General features: G+C 35.9%; 1 protein-coding gene across 1 annotated transcript in view; it reads left to right on the forward strand.

Moving 5' to 3' along the window:
* LOC145268275 (exocyst complex component 8-like) overlaps nt 1-21,520 on the forward strand; it is a 149,125-nt gene that overhangs the window by 39,705 nt on the left and 87,900 nt on the right. The window contains exon 4 of the mRNA XM_080123646.1: nt 17,140-17,240. Coding sequence (XP_079979772.1) covers nt 17,140-17,240 — 101 coding nt within the window. The remainder of the gene's footprint in view (nt 1-17,139; nt 17,241-21,520) is intronic.

The raw sequence follows: 21,520 nt of genomic DNA on the forward strand, positions 1-21,520 counted from the left end.
CCAGAACTTGCCCCCATACTTACAAAACTGTTTAAGCGTTGCCTTAAGAAGAAGTGCTTTCCAACACCCTGGAAAACCTCATCAGTATGCCCTGTATTTAAGAACTCAGGTGATAAGTCATCTCCCTCTCAGTACAGACCAATAAGTCTCTTGTGTGTCATGAGTAAGTTACTGGAATCATTATTAAATAAAGAAGTAGTCAACCAACTCAGCAGAAACAACCTCCTTGGTGACATGCAATATCTACATCTACAGCTGATGTGCTAATAGTTATATCCCATAGGATTAGTGAATCTCTCGACAAAGGCTTCTTTTTCAGAGCAATTCCTCCTGACATATCAAAGGCCTTCGATAAGGTTTGGCATAAGGGCCTATTTCACAAGATTTCCAGCTATGGTATAACTGGAAATGTTTTCTCAATAATTAAATCATTTCTCTCTGATAGGTTCATAATAGTGGTTGATGGGCAGCAATCAGAGGCCCACAGTATTAATGCTGAAGTCCCCCAGGAGTCCATCCTGGGGCCAACTCTCTTCCTGATCTACATTAATGATCTCCCAAAATACATACTTAAATCATTCATTAACATCTATGCTGATGACACGACCATCCATGGCAACACATCAAAGGCCGTAAATGACAAAGTTCTCTCTGATTCCATCTCCTCTGATCTTGAGCGCGTAGTGGGGGAAGAGATCGCTAGTTACTTTTAACGCATCTAAAACCAAGCTCATCATTAAGGCTCTGTTCCTCATCTAGCATCAATTGAAATGGATGGCTCTCGTCTTGGGGAGGCTTCATGTTTTGACAAGCTTGTGAGATTGACCTTTACTCCTGATCTGAAATGAACACGTATATCAAGTCTGTTGCCCGGGCCGCTGGGAAAATGGTGGGATCCTTCTACCGCTCCAGAAGATATCTCACTACTGATGCAATTCTCTATCTCTATATAAGCCAAGTACATCCAAAGATGGAGTACTGCTGCCACATCTGGGCTGGAGCTTCAAAAAACAGCCTATCCTGCCTTGACAAAGTACATAATAGACTTCGTGGCTTAGTGGGGGATGCTCTCTTCTTTTCCCTGCAACCTCTCTCCCACAGAAAAGACGTTGCGAGCCTGTCTTTGTTTTATCATTATTTCCATGGCGAGTGGTCGTCCGAGCTCAAATCTCTCGTCCCCCCTCGCCAATCCTTCATGATAAACATCCGTCTAGCTAAAACCACTGTCAGTAATTTCCCTCACTCTTTATCTGTGCCTTAATCAAAACTTAGATTCCATAAACATAGCTTTTTCTGAGAAGTGCATGCCTGTGGAATTCTCTTCCGTTTGCCTGTTTCCCACCTGACTACAACTTGGACCTCTTCAAGTCCAACATAAACAAATTCCTGATTAATCGCCCCCTTAAGTAAGACACTTTATCAAATCTCCAATACCAACTATTACTACTGTATTATCCCATTGATTATTGTACACAAAATAAGCCCTTATCTCCGAGTGGCTTCTGGGCCTTGATAAGTGGTGATCCCCATGTAAAAAAAAAAAAAAAAAAATTTTCAACTTGTTAGATGCGCAACTAGTTTATGAATCAATTCCCTTGTTGATCTATTTTTTTTTACATTTAAATTATACACAAACAACATCAGAGTGAAAAATAATTTAGATATGTTGATTCCCCCCAACCCCCCGCTAGATCTGGAAATTTTCTTTGGAGTCTAGCTCAAAATGCTTTTTGTTTTCTGTGTACAACTTTGTGTTTTCTGCACCCATTCAGTTAACCTATCTTCGATATTCATTTTCTATCTAGCCATCATATAAGACTATTTCTTAGCTATCTTCCTTACATGGTATTTTCAGAACAGTAGTTGTACATTTCAATAAAAAAATCTTCATATTCTAAAATGTCCTTGAGATAAACCCTATTCCAACGCTTTACAAATCTTTTGTTAAACTTTACATTTCTCCATTAATCAAACATAACTTATCTCCCTTGTTTGTTCTTTTTTTTTGTATATTTAAATTAAATACAACTAACATCTATAAATATAAAAGCGAAAATGTATGTATATGTGTTCGCTTTTTCTGTATGTCTACAAAAGGCTTTTTTCAGAGAAGCGGTCAGTCGCCTAACAACTTTTTAAAACTTTTTATATTACATGTAAATCGTAATATCTCAGTTAGCAACGGAGCTCGCCTGTCTATTTAATTTGCTCGACTTCGGGAAGATAAATATTCAACAGTTTTTGCTCGCCGCATGTGGGTTAGACCTTTTCCTATAATAAAAGCGACACTAATTGTCTAGGTATTTTTCCAGTCTCGATCGCCGGAAATGTCCGAAAGCAATGAGCTTTGATCAATGTGGAAATATTATTTCCTTATATCAGAAGAGAATTGCTATTCAATTTGGATAAGTGGAGCTGTTTCCCCCCACCCCGCAGTCAAAAGTTGACCTCATTAAGTCATTGAAACGTGCACCTGCTAATTTAAGTAATTAAATAAATTCAAACGTGTTTCCGTTAGCATCTCGCGGTGGCCCAATGGTTAACGTCGCACTCTTTTTTTTTTTTCACACTTTAATTTCCAACTTTGCCTCAAGGGTTCGGGTTCGGGTTCGATCTTCATACTTACCTACCAAAACATTTTTATTTTATTTTATTCCATTCCATTCATTTGTTCGTTTGTTCAGACTTTTCTCAATAACTACGCCTTGGAATTTTTAAAATTTTTGCACACACATTAGTCATGGTAAAAGTAAATTTTTACCAGAATGGATTTTCCAGGATAACTCTGAATGCCCACTGAGGGCCATTATAGGGGTAAAGTTGTCTCAAAATCATTCGTCTGTTCATTTGTTCGCAGTTTTCTCAATAAGCAGTTCTTGAAATTTTTTTAATTTTTGCACAAACATTAGTCATGGTGAAAGTAAATTTTTGCCTGAACGGATTTTTCGGAATAACTCTGGTTGCCCCCTAGGGGGCATTATAGGGGTAAAATTGCCTCCAAATCATTCAGCTGTTTATTTGTTTGCACTTTTCTGTATAACCACGCCTTGAAATTTTTTTAAAATTTGCACAAACATTAGTCATAGTGAAGTAAATTTTTCACTCGTGTAGGGGGATCCACATTCTCAGCTTGTTCATTATAGCTTACACAGCTTGATTGGTCAGATTCACCACCTGTTGGTATGATTGTACATCATATTTGATCAGCCCCATTTATGAATTATACAGATGCTCCAAAGATTTTTTAAATTATCACTTTAAAAAAAAATGTATCACCATTTGAGTATATTTGCCAGGTAGTTTTGGAAATTCCTTTTCATTAGTTCAGTTATTTCTGTTTTTGTTTTTTGTTGTTTGTCTTTTTTTTTGTACAAGCTGGGGGTAGGGCATCTTACTGGATGCCAGACATTCGCCTGCTATCTCATATATTTCAACCAGGGGGTCTTTTTAAGATTCTGACTGTCCCTCTAAATGCAATTGCTTTAATCTCTCTTGCACTTGGTTCACAGGGTATATTTGCCAGGTACTGTTTGAAATTATTTTTCATGAGTCCAGGTGCTCTTATAATTACTGGAATTATTATCCAGAATAAGATCCCCTGCGGTAATTTAAAAATCGTTAATGAGTAAAACTTGTAAAAATATTCCCTTTCCTTTTTTTTTTTTTTAAAATTTTTTTTTATTTGGTCAACCTTGCACAAATAGTTAAGTCGGTGCTTATTTAGAATTGCACTTGATTAAAAACAACAACAACAAAAAACACAGAAAAATCTTTATGATGTATGTACTCATCACAGAACGAAGATGTCATATTCCAAAAATCACATAAATTGAACAAGGAATCATTTTTTTTTTTTTTTTTTTTTTTTTTTTTTAGAAAATCAAATGTCATGATTTTTAATGGTTAAAAAGTTTGAATTATTTTGAATACAAACAAAATCGCCGTAGTCAAATTAAATTGTTGCCCTTGAATTTTAACAAAATTTAGAACAATATGGCCACTCTCAACCCTCTCGTTTTCTCATAAAATTTGATTATCTTATCTATTTGAGAATAGCTCAAGCAGTAACAATTAAAACTGGAGCCCTGTATCTTTTGATTTCGATTCTAGCTGATAGCACCCATCAATTTTTTTTTTTTCTTACTTTTGAAATCCTGACTATACATTGGGTCCAATATGATATATAATAATTGATACATAATTGGCTTTATAATAATAAATACGACGACATCTGCTTCAATTAAAACATCACATTGAAGCATATTTTACGACCAGGGCAACACCAACCAGTAGTCAGCTAGTTCTAAAAAAGCATTGTTTAGTCTAGAGGGTTAGCAACTTTGTAATTGTGGGAAGTAGTTGCCAGTAAAAGAAAAAATAGTGTATAATAGTAAGCACAAAATCTGCATAAATTAAAATATCATATTTGAGGACATTTTATCATTGGAAAAAGCCAGGCAACCAGCTAGTTTTAACTAAAATGCACATTCACGCCTGTTAAATATTGCCCATTAATGACGAAGCCCTTCCGTTAAACTATAAATAAAAATATCTTTTTATATAATCTAAAATTGGACAAATATACAGCATAATCATATTGATACACCAGTTCTCAGCAGAAACAACAGTAGGCAGTTTGGGTGGAGAGAGAGAGAGAGAAAAAAAAGTGGTAGTAGGCAGGCAGGCTTGAACCCGTAATGTTAAAGAGAAAAATAAAAAGATGTGACATCTTTGCCGATGTCTCCATCGTCCGACCAGAAGTTCGGAACGTTCAAATTAAGCAGAGTCAATCCAACTGATATGATGACTTGTGAAAATGGCAACACAAAAAACCTACCCCCTCCTTGTAGAAAACTGCCCAGTTTAGGGTGAAGGAATTAATGTTTTCGGCCAATTTTTCGATATTTGTTGTCTGAAAGGTCAAGCTTTTAAAGCAATCTCGTGAGGATCCGTCGCCTCTGTTAAAAGTTTTTGCGATACATACAAACATACACACACACACATTTTGCCTTTAATATATTAAACTAGTAGGGGTGCCCGGCATTGCCCAGGTGTTTAGGTAATGTAGTAAGGAACCAGGGGGTTGGGGTGGGAAATCAAAACAACAGTAGCAAGGGTGTCCAATGACCGGGTGTGTGTAGGTGGTGTGGTAAGGAACCCTGGGGAGATGTTTTAAAAAAAACGTGGTAGTAGCAGAGGGCGGGGGAAGGGGGTGAAAACAACAGTAAGCAGAGGTGTCACTAAAAAAAAAAAGTGGTAGTAGGCAGGCAGGCAGGCTTGAACCTGTAACGCGAAGGGGAAAAAACGTTTTAAAAATAACGTGACGTCTTAGTCGATGTCTCCATCGCCTGACCGGAAGTTCCGAATTTTTAAATTAAGTGTAGTCAATCCAACTGATAAGATGACTTGCAAAAATGGCGACGCAAAAACCTATCCCTTCCTTGTAGAAAACTGCCCAGTTGAGGGTGAAGGAATTAATGTTTTTGGCCAATTTTTTTATATTTGTTGTCTGAAAGGTTGAGCATTAAAACAATACAACATCTGCAGATCTGCATGGTCCATGGTATAGATAGTGGACAAACAATATTTCCATGTTATTTATGGGATCATTTCTTTTTCTTTTTTAGATTTGTTTCCTGTTTATAACCCAAGTGTCGTTTAAGTCTAAATCTGGATTTACCAATTTTATTACGCATCATGCAGATTGTCTCCCCTTGAGAAATATTTTGTCTGATGGTTATTATTTCATCAAATGATTGACATAACCTTTGAGAGTAGCAGAATTAATACTGCCAACAGTTTGATGTTTACATTGCTGATTGAATCTCAGCAAAGTCTTTGATACACAAATCTGGATTTTTTTTTTCTTTTAATGGAATCTTTTGATATGAGTAATTTGTGTATTTATTTGTGGACTGTTATCCTATTAATATTATGTGATTGTTACTTACTATGCTATATAACATTGCTTTACAAAATCTATCATGATCCTTGCCACTATGTTACATTCTTTTATGTAATCTATTATGGTTTACTTGTAGAAATGAAGGCAATTTTATATATATATATATATATATATATATATATATATATTTTTTTTTTTTTTTTTATTAGGATCCTTTGAGATGAGTAATTTGGGTACTTATTTATTTGTTGGTTGGTTGGTTGGTTGGTTGGTTGGTTGGTTGGTTGTTTTTGTTTTACAGCATATCAACCTTTTTCGGGTTATTTAATGTCGAATCCAAAGATTTTGAAGAAAAATTTTTAATAGAATATATTTGTTGTTTTTAAATCAGTTTCTATTTAACCCATAGTTGGGACCCTAACAGGTACTACCACTCAGGGTCAGAATGGACCTGGGAGCAATGGTAATTAAAGGGTGGCTCCACACTCCCCAAAGCCTGCAAGCTTGGGCCTCACCACTGGATATACTTTAAGATCATATCCAGGACCTATTTGTTTATAAACTGTTATCTTCATAGTTCAGCCTTCCATAGTTGTTATTGTCTCACCACGATTCAATCCTACCAAAAGCAAGCCAGAGGTTTAGTTGGCCAAAAACATGGTGCAACAACAATAACAATGGAAGACGGTGATTACTGGGGATACAGTTATGAGACTCAGCATTCCTATCCCGTTGTGGTTAATCACCTGAAGAAAGCCAGAGGATGAGTTCGGCGAAACGTTGTGAAACAACTATGAAGATGAGGATAACAGTTTGCAAATAAATAAATAAATACACAAATCTGAATGCGATGCAGGACTATTTCCCTTAACCAATTGCTTTTAAAGAGGAAACTTTGTTGGTTCAGCCACATACACCTGGCAACACAGAGTTCATCTACAAAGCAAAGTTTCCAGGACCAGTCCAAGATTGGTAAAGACGCCTGAGAGGCCAGCTGAAGACATAGTTACACATCATCAAAGCCGACATCGAACTTACCTCTGTTCCACAGGTTTACAATGTTTGCCACTGGTCACAGGAGTGGTTCCTTTGGACTGTCATGCATGAAAGAATTCAAGAGCTCTCAAGGGACTCATCCAGGCCAGAGAAGCACACTAATTCAACTGTCAGCAGTTCTCACCCAAAACCCAACCCAACAACTCCTCCTATGAGGTATCTTAACACCTGATCGATTCTGACTTTTTGTTGGCGGTCATTGTTCGGATGCCGAGAAGGAAACATTCACTGAAGACTGTCTAGGACTGTTTCAGGGATTTTATCTAGACCATATGTAGGAAAATTATCCCTCCCTCCCAAAGGTCAATCCTATCATGACTGTCTCATTAAATGAAGCACTTACTTTTTCAAACAAAGAGAATATCTTTTGGGTGGTCTGACTCTGGCCAGAGATGTTTTCAGTTCTCTGTGCCTCTCCTCCTTCTGCCCTTGGCTAAGCATTTAACAACTGCACCGTCCGCTATTCACATGTACTAGCAAAACAGTCCAAAGTTGTCAGCCCTGTCAGTGTTGTAATGAAGAGTTCTCTATCCCAAGCAAAACAGTACAAGACCAGTTTTTAACAATGTTTATAATTTTGGGTAAGTGGCACTTGCTCCACTAAGGTTGGATGGTAGATTTGCAGATCTTTGCATGACCAGACCGACACATATAAATCTCATGATAGTTTTTTGTCCAAGAGCCTTCAAGGGACATAATTGTGCTGAACTGTTTGATAGCTTTCTCACCAGAATAAACTGCCTGTACTCCAACTCCTCCTCCTCCTCGCATCTAACTGACTGGATTTTTGTTAGTAGTCATTGTTCAACCACCCAAAGGAGACATTCACTGAAGATAACATCCAACTTATCTCCAGACTTTGTGTATATCACCAAGCCGATCCCAGTGAAACTCTTCCATTAAATAAGGCATTTACTTTTTTAAACAAAGAATATCTCTTGGGTGGTTTGATTCAGGTCATAGATATTTGCATCACTCTGTGCACGAATGCACACACACACACACACACACACACACACACACACACACACACACACACACACACACACACACACACACACACACACACTCTTCCTTTGGTCAAGCATATAGCAACTGCACATCTACTATTCACTAACAAAACATGCTGCACTACACATATTTAAATAAGTCTAGCATATGAGCAGAGAAAATAAAGCAATTATATGTTGATTAGCCATTTTCTTTCTGGTCCTGGATATGGCCTTAAATTATATCTGATGGTAAGGCTGTAGCTTGCGGGCTTTGGGGAGTGTGGAGCCACCCTTTAATTGCCATTGCTCCCAGGTCCACTCTGACCTGGAGTGGTAGTACCTGTTAGGGTCCCAACTATGGGTTAAATAGAAACTGACTTGAAAAAACATTCTATTAAAAACTCTTCAAAATCACTGGATGACCTAAAAAGGGTTGATCTGCGTAATTGATCTATTATCTATTGAAAACACTTTGCATATGATGTACTTCCACTGAACGATTTACAGTTTTCTCCCACTTTCTGGTTAGTTGGATTCAAGATGTCAACCTGAGCGGATGTGCTGCACTAGGTGTGTCAGAAACTGCATGAAAAATATTGAATAATTCGACCCCCTGTCTTTCCAAGCTTATAACTACTTGAAAAATTTAATCCAAACCCTATTTTTTTTTTCAATTAAAGGAGCAAGGACCAAGGTTTCATTTAAAAAAGACAAAAAACTTCGAACTTTATAGGTAAATTTCTAAAAAAACACTTTTTTTTTTTTGTTTTAAATTTGAATATATTATTTATTGATCTTTTATCTTCAATTTGTGATATATAAAACTTTGGTGAGTGAATTAACTATTTACTTTTTAATAGACATTTCAAAATGGGGGGGTGAATTAAAAAAAAACGTTTGTCTAAAATATTATATTCAGTTTATTGGAAAGAGCATAAAATTTCACATTGACCCTGAAAATATCGTAAAAATAGAATCAATAGAAAAATGTTGATAGATTTTTAAAGTTTAAAAATTAAAAATACTGAGCTCGTAAAATTCAATTAATTTCATTACTGTTTTTTAAAAAATAAAAATAATATTTCTATTACTTTTTATATAACTTTAATAGTTTATTTTGGAAGTATAATCCATAAAGAAAATAAACAACCCACTTTTAAAAGAGAAATTACGGGTTTTTTACATTTTATTTGCAGTTTCGTGTTAGGGGTGTCAAAAATTCCCAAAAAATTCTGATACACCTAGTGCTGCACGCTCATTCAAACTCACAAATGCCATGGGGTCCCTTTTCTTAACCTTCTAATTTTAAACTCGTTTCTAACCTTTTCGCTGTTGTTCGCAAAGTTTAAATGTGAATGGTTAAAAAGAAAAGCGTTGGAAGAGGAGTTTGTATTTTTGTTTTTTTTACATGGTAGTCACCATTTATCAAGGCCCGGAGGCCACTCGAGTATAAGGGTTATTGCGTTGACAGTAATCTATGGGATAATATAGTAATCGTTAGTAATGGAAATTTAATAAGGTGTCTTACTTTAGAGGGCAGTTTATAAGGAATTTGTTTATGTTGGACTTGAAGACATCCAAGTTGTAGTCAAGTGGGAAACAGGCAAACGGAAGAGAGTTCCACAGGCATGCACTTCTAAGAAAGAAGCTTTGTTCATGGACTCTACGTTTTGATTTAGCCACAGATAAAGAGTGGGGAAAATTATTGACAGTAGTTTCAGCTAGACAGGTGTTTTTCATGAAAGATTGGCGAGGAGGAACCAGAGATTGGAGCTCAGACGAGCATTTGCCATGGAAGAGAGGTTGCAGGGAAGAGAAAAGAGCATCTCCACTAAGCTACGAAGTCTATTTTGTACTCTGTCAAGGCAGGATAGGCTGTTTTTAGCAGCTCCTGCCCAGATGTGGCAGCAGTACTCCATCCTTGGACGTATTTGGCTTTTATATAGATAGAAAATTGCATCAGCAGTGAGATATCTACTGGAGCAGTAGAAGGATCCCACCATTATTTCAGCGACCTTGGCAACAGACTTGATGTACATGTTCCATTTCAGATCAGGAGTAAAGCTCAATCTCAGAAGCTTGTCAAAACATGAAGCCTCCCCAAGACAAGAGCCATCCATTCCAATTGATGCCAGATGGGGATCAGAGCGTTGATGATGTAAAAATAGGAGCTTGGTTTTAGATGAATCAAAGAGAACTTAGTCATTTACGGCCTTTAATGTGTTGCCATAGATGATCGTGTCATCAGCATAGATGTCAACAAATGATTTAAGTATGTGTTTTGGGAGATCATTAATGTAGATCAGGAAGAGAGTTGGGCCCAGGATGGACCCCTGAGGGACACCAGCATTAATACTGTGGGCTTCTGATTTCTGCCCATCAACCACTACTCTTATGAGCCTATTAGAGAGAAATGATTTAATAATTGTGAAAACATTTCCAGTTATACCGTAGCTGGAAATCTTGTGAAGTAGGCCTTTATGCCATACTTTATCGAAGGCCTTTGATATGTCGAGAGCAATTGCCCTAGAAGGGTAGCCTCCATCAAGAGATTTGCTAATCCTATGAGATATAACTGTAAGCACATCTGCTGTAGATCAAGCAGAACGGAAACCATATTGTGTGTCACTAAGAAAGTTATTTTTTGCTGAAATGGTTGATTACTTCTCTATTTAACAGATTCCAGTAACTTACTCATGACGCACAGGAGACTTATTGGTCTGTACTGTGAGGGAGATGACCTATCACCTGAATTCTTAAATACAGACCATACTGATGAGGTTTCCCAGGTTGATGGGAAGCAATTCTCCTTAAGACAATGCTTAAACAGTTTTGTAAGTATGGGGGCAAGTTCTGGTTGAAGCTTTTTCAACACTATAATTGCTTTACTGAAATCAAGGTCCTTGATTAGCTTGGCAACATCATGCACAGATATTTGTATGTTGCATAGCGTGTTGTCTGTTATAGGAGGAAATACGAGGAGTAGATGGCCCTGGTCGCATAGCGTAGAATTAGCTTAAAGTTCTTGGCAAATAGTTTGGCTTTGTCTGATGCTGACAAGCTGACCTCAGGTCCATTGATGATGGTTGGGATAGAATGCACGCTTCTGTTCAGGATCTTGTTTGCTATTTGCCAAAACTGGTGGGAATGAAGCTGCTGCTCAGCTACTTTGGATTTGACGGACTGAGCATATAGCTTCTTGCATTTTTTATTACTCTTTTACAGTGGTTGCTGGCAGTCCTGAAAGCAGCTTTAGTTTCAGTACATCTATTACGTTGGTATCTATGGAAAATGTGATTTCTGTGCGTGATGGCAACAGCACATTCTGGGGAGAACCATGGCTGGCTGTTAGGTTTTTGTTGGAATTTTTTGGATGGTATGAATCGGTCTATGGCTACAATTAACCATTCGGTTAGGTCTGATACTATAGAGGATACATCCTTTTTAAACATGGAATGCAGAGGTAGATCAGATATAAATGTACGGAAGCTATCCAGTCAGTCATAGAGTATCGAAATACTGTACGGTGGAGAGGTACATCTGAAGACTTATTACATTTCATTTTTATCTTAACTGATACAACCGAGTGGTTGAAAGATCCCAGCGGAGATAGAACGGAATATGAATATAGCTCAGGGGAAGTTAAGAGAAAAAGATCTAGAAGGTTTGCATACTGGCCGTCATTATCGGGCACACGGGTGGGTTCATGAACAATCTGAGTGAGGTCATAGGCAATGGAGAAATCATGACAGAACCTCCCCTCATCATCTGTCTGGTGTGAGTGAGTCAGCCATTCCACATTGTGGACATTGAAGTCACTACAGATGTGAATGTTAGCCGAAAGATGAGCAGACAGGATGTGATCAATTTTCTCAGATATACTATTAAAGATAGTAACTCTGCTGTATTGGGGGTGATAGAGGGCAAATATAAATGCGGTGTTGTAAGCAAGTGCAACCCGGAAGCACATATAAGGTAAATTAGGGTCTTCTCTGGAGAGATCCCTACCACACAGAAAGACATCTTTAATGTAGGCACATATTCCATGCCCATGGGTCAGATTTAGATGTTAAGTTAGAGTATCCTTTAATTATGAACTCATCTAGGAAAGTGGTCGGCCCTATGCCAGTTTCACTTAGGAACAATGTGTCTGGTTTTCTCTTGCAATTGGGTTTCAACCTCTGGAAGGTTGGAACATAGACCTCTGATGTTGGAGAAGGAGGCATGGTACGTTGGAGGATGAGGTTCTAGGTTTATTCGTGTATTTTTACTGGAGATATGTCATGTTGAGGTTTTGGGATTTGTGGCACAGGTCAACAGACTTGGCTAGAACAGTACAGAGAGGGAAAGTAAGAGAGAAAAAGACAGGAATTTTTTTTTTTTTGTAGCACATGATAAAGTAAAGCCGTAACAATTATCCACTAGTATGGCATCGAGAGGCCCCACCAGAAACTACTGCATGTCCAGAATCCATTCACCAAATGGCAGTACAGCAGCCTCAGTACTTTGCACCTTCTGATAGGGTAGCCTCTTTAGTGGTTAATCAAAGGTTCGAGTCCTGACTATCAGGCAGATAACATCAGCCCAGATGAAATGTTTACTTCCAGCACCTTTACTAGTGACATAGCCACAAGGATAGACATAGAAACAGAAAATTTCCGACATCTCAGACTACTGTTTATGCAAGTACTGCCGACCTAGAAAGCAGCTTTTTCTTCACCTTTTATCCGAAAAATTACTCCTTGGAAATGAGGACTGAAGGACAAAAAAGGAGAAGCGAGAACTTGAACTGCCGATATCAAATCCACAGTGCATTATCCACTCTTCATTAAAAAAAAAAAAAAAAAAAGATACGAGGGACTTATTAATATCTACTTAATATAAGTCCGTTGTTCCATTTCCAATTTCGGATGATATTTGAAGATAGTCTCCTCTTCCATATTAATGCGTGGATTTGCAATGTAATACACAGAAATTACATATCAGATGTGATTAATAATAATAAAATAATTTAACCTTACTATGAGTCGACATTTCCTCAGTAACCCTGAAAGTGCTTCGTTCACATCATTTAAACTCGTAAGTCGTACTAAGTTCTAAGAATTATATACTAAAAAAAAAAAAAAAAGCAGGAGGAGGACTAGCTAAGCCCAGCATGCTTTTTTTTTTCTCTTACGTTTCCCGAAGTTTCTGAATGGTGTTTAAACTTAAGGAATTATGTACAGATACAATAATGCTGAAATAAATACATTAAATAATAATAATAATAATAATAATAAAACAATTTAATAATAATAAAACAATTAATGCAAGTTAATAAATATGACAAAAGCACGATGTCTTACAAAGATAAAAAAGTACATTTACTTGTAAAAACAGATATCACACACATACACACACACACACACACACACACACACACAGAACTTACAGATATACACAAAATTACACACGCACACACACACACACACACACACACACAAGGTATAATATTTTAATTTATACTGATTTCATATTTATTATTATAGAACAAATTCTCTATTGATTATTATATTGTACCTGATATATAAGTTATGTACACAAGTTAAGCACGCACACACACACCTGGTGAACCAAGTGCAAAAGAGATCCAGACAATTGCACTTAAGGGAACAGCGAGGATACTAAAAAGAGCTCTTGATTGGTTTCAATAAAAAGCAGGACAATGTTGGCAGCTGGGTTGGCTGCCCCATACCTAGCATTACAATCTTCAAAGAAAGAAAATGAAAAAAAATAAATAAATAAAAATATATAAGCATCAGCAGGCAGCCCAGCATTGGCTGGTTGTAAAATAGGCTTAGATATGATATTTTAATTCTTGCAGATTTCATATTTATTATTATAGAACAAATATTCTATGATTATTATATTGTACCCAATATATAGTAGTGATGATTTCAAAAGTAAAAAAAAGAAAAATGACATCAGTACCATCAGCTGGAATTGAAACCCAAACATTCAGAGCTCCAACCATAGTTCTTACATAGCACTTCAACCTTTATCGTTACTGTCTGAGCTATTGCCAGATGGATAAAAAAGGCTAAAAATTAAGCAACTTCAAGCTGAAAATGTATATGTATGCATGCTGACGAGTTGGTCAATTTATTCCTGCCAAGGTCAGCTGTTGTTTTTTTTTTTTGTTTTTTTTTAATTTTGACCCCTTAGCAGCTATTCTTACAGGCTAAAAACCAAGGTCCAATTGCTTTATATACCAAATTTCAAGTCTGTAGACTAAATATTCAGAGAGGAGTTTAGTAGATGTTTTGCACACACACACCGACAAGGTAACTTTATGTTTTGCACACACACACCGACAAGGTAACTTTATATATATATATATATATAAAGTTACCTTGTCGGTGTGTGTGTGCAAAACATCTACTAAACTCCTCTCTGAATATTATAAAGCTCCCCTCTTCGGTAGAGCACTCTCGTAAATTATCTTACTCGCTACTTAATTTAGCTGAAATAATGCGAAGCTCGCAATTGTCGGACGGATGTTTATTTAAATAGACGTTCGGACAGTTTAATTTCGGCCACCGATTCCGTAGTCAGGGGGTAGGACTGCCGACTGTCATCACGACGGTTCTAGGTTCGATCCTCGGCTTGGGAGAGGTGTTAGTCTAGCGGCACTGATGAGTTGTGAAACAACGAAACAGGTCTGTATGTCGATGACTAAAAATATATTTTATATATATATTTATATATATATATATATATATATATATATAAACGATGTGCAAGAACATTTCAATCTTGAATTTTATGCAATTATGCATGATGTAGAAACAAAGCATAAAACGAACTAAGTGTAATAGATAAATGAAACCAATCTTCTAATAAAAATTTATAAAACATAAATAATTAATCGATGAACGCTCGTTTTTCAAAGGAATATTAAATTAGTTGCCGTTCATAAAGCATATCCATGAGTGAGTATATTATGAAATTTCCTTTGATAATTTTAAAATAGAAAAAGTAGACGTTTAATATCAATGTCAGATCGAAAAAAATAAATTTTACTTTATAGGTATATATGGATTGTACTGCATGCATGAACGGACACATTCATGACATGACAGCCACATGACATCATAGAAAGGACTTTTTATTATGTTACCATTCTAAACTCTATTAGAAGTGACAGATGAACTAGCTTGTGAAAGACTCTGACCCGTTCAATATGGAACGGAAGTATGCTTTGACCAAAATGCAGATATTTCTACTAAAAACACATAATAAAAGAACCTTTCCTGACAAGTGAACAAGTCCGAGTCCTGCCACACAGGAGTGGAAAGTGTGAGTTGCCGGACATTTAGTTTTTTGCTGGGGTACGGCTACTATATAATACAAACACAATGAAGTGTGTAAATATCTCCACTGGACGATCTGTAAAAAGTTTGTTATCAAATGCAGCAGCAGGTCCTGGGAACATGTTTACCAGAAAGAACAGTTGGAAATAAGTCGTACACCATCCACTATAGACTATGCAGTTTCTACAGCTATGTACCTGGAAAACAGAGCTATTAAATCTGACATAGCGATATGGGGCAAGAAAGAGAAAGAAGCAACCTTAGTAGAAGTAAATGTCCATAATGATGATGTGTTAAATAGATTCGAGAGGGAAAAGATAAAATACCAAGGTCCTATGTACAACTTTTCATCACTAATATATATATACTAATATATATATCTATCTATATAAAATGAACTCATTTTTTCCCCGTCTGATTTTGACATTAATAGGATTAAAAATCAAGATATTTCATGCAAATATAATATGCACAAACGGCAGAACAATATCTGAGGTGTGTTATAGGCTTATTATTTCTCAAATTCCTCGATAATCTTAGATTTCTATACTTTTCCTGCTGAGAAGTCACGGCCAAAATCGGTTAAGATCAATGGAAGTGGTAAAATATTTTCTCTCTAATAAATTCCTCCTCCCCCTGCCACCACTTAACATCGTTTGGGGATCGTTCACAAGGAACAGTTGAGAAGAGAACACCGGTTTGGCTTCGTAGTTCTTTCACGTGAAGTTATTTAAAATCACTAAACTAAGCTGCAGTGCTCTGTGGCGTAGTGGTTAGCGTGCTGGACAATTCACATTATATTTTCACGTTCGCGCCGACCTACCGTAGTCGGTTTTTTTGGGTTTTTTTCCTAAACAACTGGAATGGACTTTTCTTGGTGACCGAACTGTTAACGTTGCAGATGTTTTTTTTTTTTTTTTTTTTTTTTTTTTTTTTTTTTCACACTTTATTTTCCTACTTTTACTCATGACTCCGGGTTTGATCCTTCCTACTTACCTACCATAACATTTTTTAAAACTCCCCCCCCCCCCGGTCCCGGAAACAAACACTCGGGCAACGCCGGGTACCCCCGCTAGTATATATATATATATATATATATATATATATATATATATATATATATAATATTAGTGATGGGACGATTCCACTATGACTGTGCAGTTTCTACAGCTACGTAGCTAGAAAACAGAGCTATTAAACTTGACATAGTGGTACATGATCAGAAGGAGAAAGGAGCAACCTTAGTAGAAGTTAGTATTCCCAATGATTCTGGTTTAAACAGAGCTCAGAGGGAAAAAGCTAACGAAATATCAAAGTCTTATATATGACATGAGAAGAAACTGGAATCTTGGGAAGATCTCCATCATTCCAGTAATTATAGGAACAATGATACTCATAAAAATTTCAAAAAACTACCTGACAAATATATCCAGCAAACCAAGCGCAACAGAGATACAAATAATTGCATTGTTAAAGGAACGGTTATAATCTTTAGAAGATCTCTCAATTGAAATGTATGGCAGTGGATAAATATCTAGCATCCAGTAGGATGCCCTATCCCCAGCTAGAACAGAATGATAAGAAAATTGAAAAAAAAAAAAAAGAAAAAGCAAGAATAAACATCATGTCATTAAACAGAACGCTCTCTTACCTCTCTTATCTACTTCCGTCTCTACCAACTGCCCTTTCAACTATTAGCCATCATGTCCTGTAAACCACATGACTGTGTTCTTTTTGAATTAAATAAACTTATAAATGAACCAACAGTTGATTCATTTTTTTTCTTTAAATAATAATAATAATAATAATTTTTTCTTTATTTTTGTTTTTCTAGCAATTGTTGATGAACCAGAAGAAGATAAAGAACAAGAAAACCCTGAAGAGGACAGTCGCCGAAATTTAGCTTTTCTTTTAGAAAAAGTAGAAGGCTGTTCAGTAAGTAAATTTTTTTTATATATTTTACTAGCGGGGTACCCTGCGTTGGCCAGGTGTTTGGAGGTGTGTATGTGAGGAGGGGGGTTAACGTGTAAGTGAGCTTCTTAAAAAATCGGAAAAAAAAAAACAGCAAACGAAGTAAAACCTTTTTTTTTTAAATTGGAAAAACAAAAACCAAAGAAAAAAAAGAAAAAAAATGAACGTGTTCGGAAAAACAAAAAAAAACAGCAAAAAGCAAAAAAAACAAAAATGGTATAAATAACCTTGTTTCAATATTAAAAGTTTAAAAATTGAAAAAAAATAGTTATATATCTGATAACTCAGATTGAACCTGCAATCTTAAGATAACAACGCTGTCACACAAACACACACATTGTCATACAAACACACACATTTTTGCTTTTGCAATCTTAAGATAACAACGCTGTCATACAAACACACACATTGTCATACAAACACACACATTTTTGCTTTTATATATTTTATATTTTATTTGCTAAGAATTATTCGGAAATTTTATTTACTTTCTGCTGGGGACAGCGGGAAATTGTGAAAAAAATGAAAATGCAAAAAAAAAAAATCGAGTAGAGAGGGAGTTGGAATAGAACACATCAAGACAAAGACAAATGAACAATTAATAAAATCTTATTAATAAAAAAAATAAATAAAATTAGCTAAAAAAAAAAAAAAATGGGGGGGGGAACTAAAAAAGAATATATGTAAATAAAAAATCTTATACTAATTGTCTATGTATGCCTGAGCAGAAAGTATATAAATTAAACAACACAAATCAAAACAAAGTAAAATAAAATATCAGCCTGTTAACAAAGGAGAGAAATATGAGAAAGAAAGAGGAGGGGTGGGGTAAACTCAGAGTACATTTTTTTTTTTTTTTTTTTTTTAATTACATTTTAACCCCAAACAAAGCACATTGCCACTTTGATGTAGGGGGCTACTATCAGGGACATAAGCTACAGGGGTACTATGTGGGGAGTTGGGCAGCAAGATGTCAGTTCACGTTACATTTGAAATATTGAATTTCAAGTAAAACCAATGGTATCTACTCAACTGTCATGTTGCAGTAATGAACATATCCAAAAATTATGAAAAACTAAGGTAGATTGTGGTGTCCATTCTTTCTTCATTCATGCCTCCTTTATTTGATTCATTCTTTTCACAATTTCCTTCAATTTTGCTGCCCAATTTCACATTAAATTTGCATTAATAAACTTTGCCTCTTCATTTGTCCCCTTGTCGTCTGCCACAATATCAAAGCATCGCAGAATTTCACAGTCTGTCCCTCTACATTATTGTCGTTGGCCAAGAAATTTTTTTTAATTTATTTCTTCCGATTCTCCCTTTGTTTTTTTTTTTTCTTCTTTCCTATTCTTCACCTTGTTTAAAGATACAGCAGGATTCGCCATCTTCTTCAGCATATCATATAATAATTAATTTTGTACCTTATTGTTTTTCATAATTTTTGGATATGTTCATTACTGCGACATGAGAGGAAAATTTCTAATGACGAAAACAACCTCTCCCAATAGTAATCATGAATACCAGGAACAATATTTCACACAGGACTCTAAAACATACGCTTCTAAAGAACAAGCTCCAATCTACCAGCATTAGGTCCAGAAGATGAATCCGTAATTGTTTTTGTTTTTTTATGGAAACTACTCCAGATAAAGCATTAAGCCACTTGATGTCAGAAGCTAAAAAAAAAGATACAATTTCAAGATTAAAAGCTAGCCAATAATAAGTGTTAGATGGATAGATTCCAACCAAAGAAAAAGCAATAATTCTTTCCCCTTTGTCAGAAACATTGCTCATAGAATGTAAGGACTAAAGGACAAAATTACAGAAGCAAGAGTTACAAAGCTGTCGAAAGTAACTCCAAAATCCACTTTCTACTCTTCTAGTTAGATGGATAGATTCTGACTCAGAAAACAGTAATTCTTTCCCCTTTGTCAGAAACATTGCTGAAAGAATGTGAGGACTAAAGGACAAAATAAGGAAAGCAAGAATTATGAGGCTGCCAAAAGTAAACCACTTTCTACTCTCCTAATGATAAATTATGACTCTTTTTGTTGTTTCCCAAAATGACTCCATCAAATAACCAACTGCAAATCGATTTGTTGTTCAGAATGTTTACAGTTGTGCAAAAGAAAAAAAAAATATTTGCATAACACTTGCTGTTCTAGATATTTTGAATTTTGAATAACCAAGGTCCTCAATTTCCATCAGGGGGACAACATACAAGCCATCTGAACTCCGACCAGCATCAGTATCTGTTCTCATAAACAAAGTGTTTTAATTATTTTACACTAAGCTCAGAGAAATTATTTCTCTTACTTTCCCCGATAAATGACCCAAAACGCATGACACACTTTTAATTGCCTACAACCCCATCTACGGTCACAACCCCAGATCATAATAGGCACAAAAATCTATCTATCAAGTGCTTGTTTGGGCGATCCTTCTCTATGGCTGCAAAACATGGCCGATGAGAGCAGCTTATCTTTAAGGGCAAGAAGTGTTCAACCAAATACTGCCTCTGCAGGTCTGCTGGCACCATTTCGTCTCCAATATCTAAGTCAAGACAAGCTATAGGATCATTCTCTCCTTACCCCCGTCTAACAATCTCTTTTTAAAGAGGAGACTTTGATGGTTCCGTGCTGCAACTTAGGAGAGTTTATTCATGAAGCTCCAGAAGCATTTCAAGGTTAGAAAAGATACCTGAGGAGGTCAGCTGAAGATGTGGTTTCACGCCATTAAAGAAGATATTGAACCTAATTCCAGTCTACAGTTCTTCAGTGTTTGTTGCTGGTCCCAGGAATGACTGTCCATTACTATCTCAGCCTCCAAGGACAATTGTGCATGCCTTTTTTTCTACATTCATCCAGGACACTGTGTTCTATGGAAGGAGTTGGCTCAGCCCATCGTGGGTGAATATTGCCTTAAGTATGAGTAAGTACAAAATGTGCGCATTTATGGGGGTCATTTATGTTCACATTAATTACAGTTGTCAGCCATCACAAATTGTGAATAAGCGTTTTACTTATCTTTATTTTAATTACACTAGAATTATTAACAGTAATAATATCTTGAATATTCTTGTAAAACTTATCAGCATTGCTGGGGGGGTCTCTCTCTCTCTCTCTCTCTCTCTCTCTCTCTCTCTCTCTCTCTCTTTTTCTTTCTATCTTTCTTTTTTTTTCTTTTTTGTACTTCTCTATAGTTATACCTAAATCGAATATAGATATCAAAAAAAAAAAAAAAAAATAGCCAGATGTACTTGTGATGAAAAGTAAATACTGACAGAAATTATGGAAATTCATCCAGTAACTTTGCTTTTAGAAAATAAATTCAACTTTTAGGCACATGTGGAATATCATTATCAGCATCATTATGAAAGTTAAATTAGTTATGAAAGGGAGATAATGCAAACTTTTGGGAGAGAAATCGCCTATATATATATATATTTTTTTTTTTGTTTAAATCCTAAAAAATTGAATTATCTCCCCCTTGAACATCATCAATAATATGATAAAAGACTATTAGAAATCGGAATCAAGGGAAAGACTGAGACTATACAACAGACAGTAGTACTGAAAAGAGTTGAAATCTTAAGGAAAACTCTTGAATTCAGAAACTAACCCACATGAGCTGCAAACATTAACCATCATGTGGAAACTATAACAGAAGTAAAACAAGAAGATAGAGGGGACTGCAACATGGAACTAAGAAAGCTGAAGCTGCAAAATTGTGAGTTAACTACCCTACACACACACACACACACACACAATGGTGGTGTTTGCATAGACTGGCGCTATACCAAATGGTTGTTACGGGTTAATGAGAATAGAAAGATCGATGAAAGAAAGCATTAATCAAATCTCCACTGGATGCGTCCAGAGAAGACTGTGATATTTGGGAGGCTTATTGCTTTCGAAATTCCACTAACAATGATTGTTACCAGTAAGAAATCAACGGTAAATCGTTTTTTGACAATGCAAAGTAATTTGTAAAAGTTATCATAAAATATGAAGAGTACTGGAAATCTGGTAAGACTTGCTGCCCAGACTCCAATGAGTAATCTCTGATGATGGTCTGTGTGAAAATTCCTAGTGAGTAGAAATAATAATAATAATAATGTCAATAATATCAATTAATAAAAATATCAATAGTATAGTAATAATAATAACATTAATAAAACAATAACATGGTCAATATTATTAATAAGGAGAATAATAATACTATCATCATCACACTGTCAA

This window comes from Euprymna scolopes, chromosome 43, assembly GCF_053919585.1.
Source record: "Euprymna scolopes isolate OS-2025 chromosome 43, ASM5391958v1, whole genome shotgun sequence".
NCBI lineage: Eukaryota > Metazoa > Mollusca > Cephalopoda > Sepiida > Sepiolidae > Euprymna > Euprymna scolopes.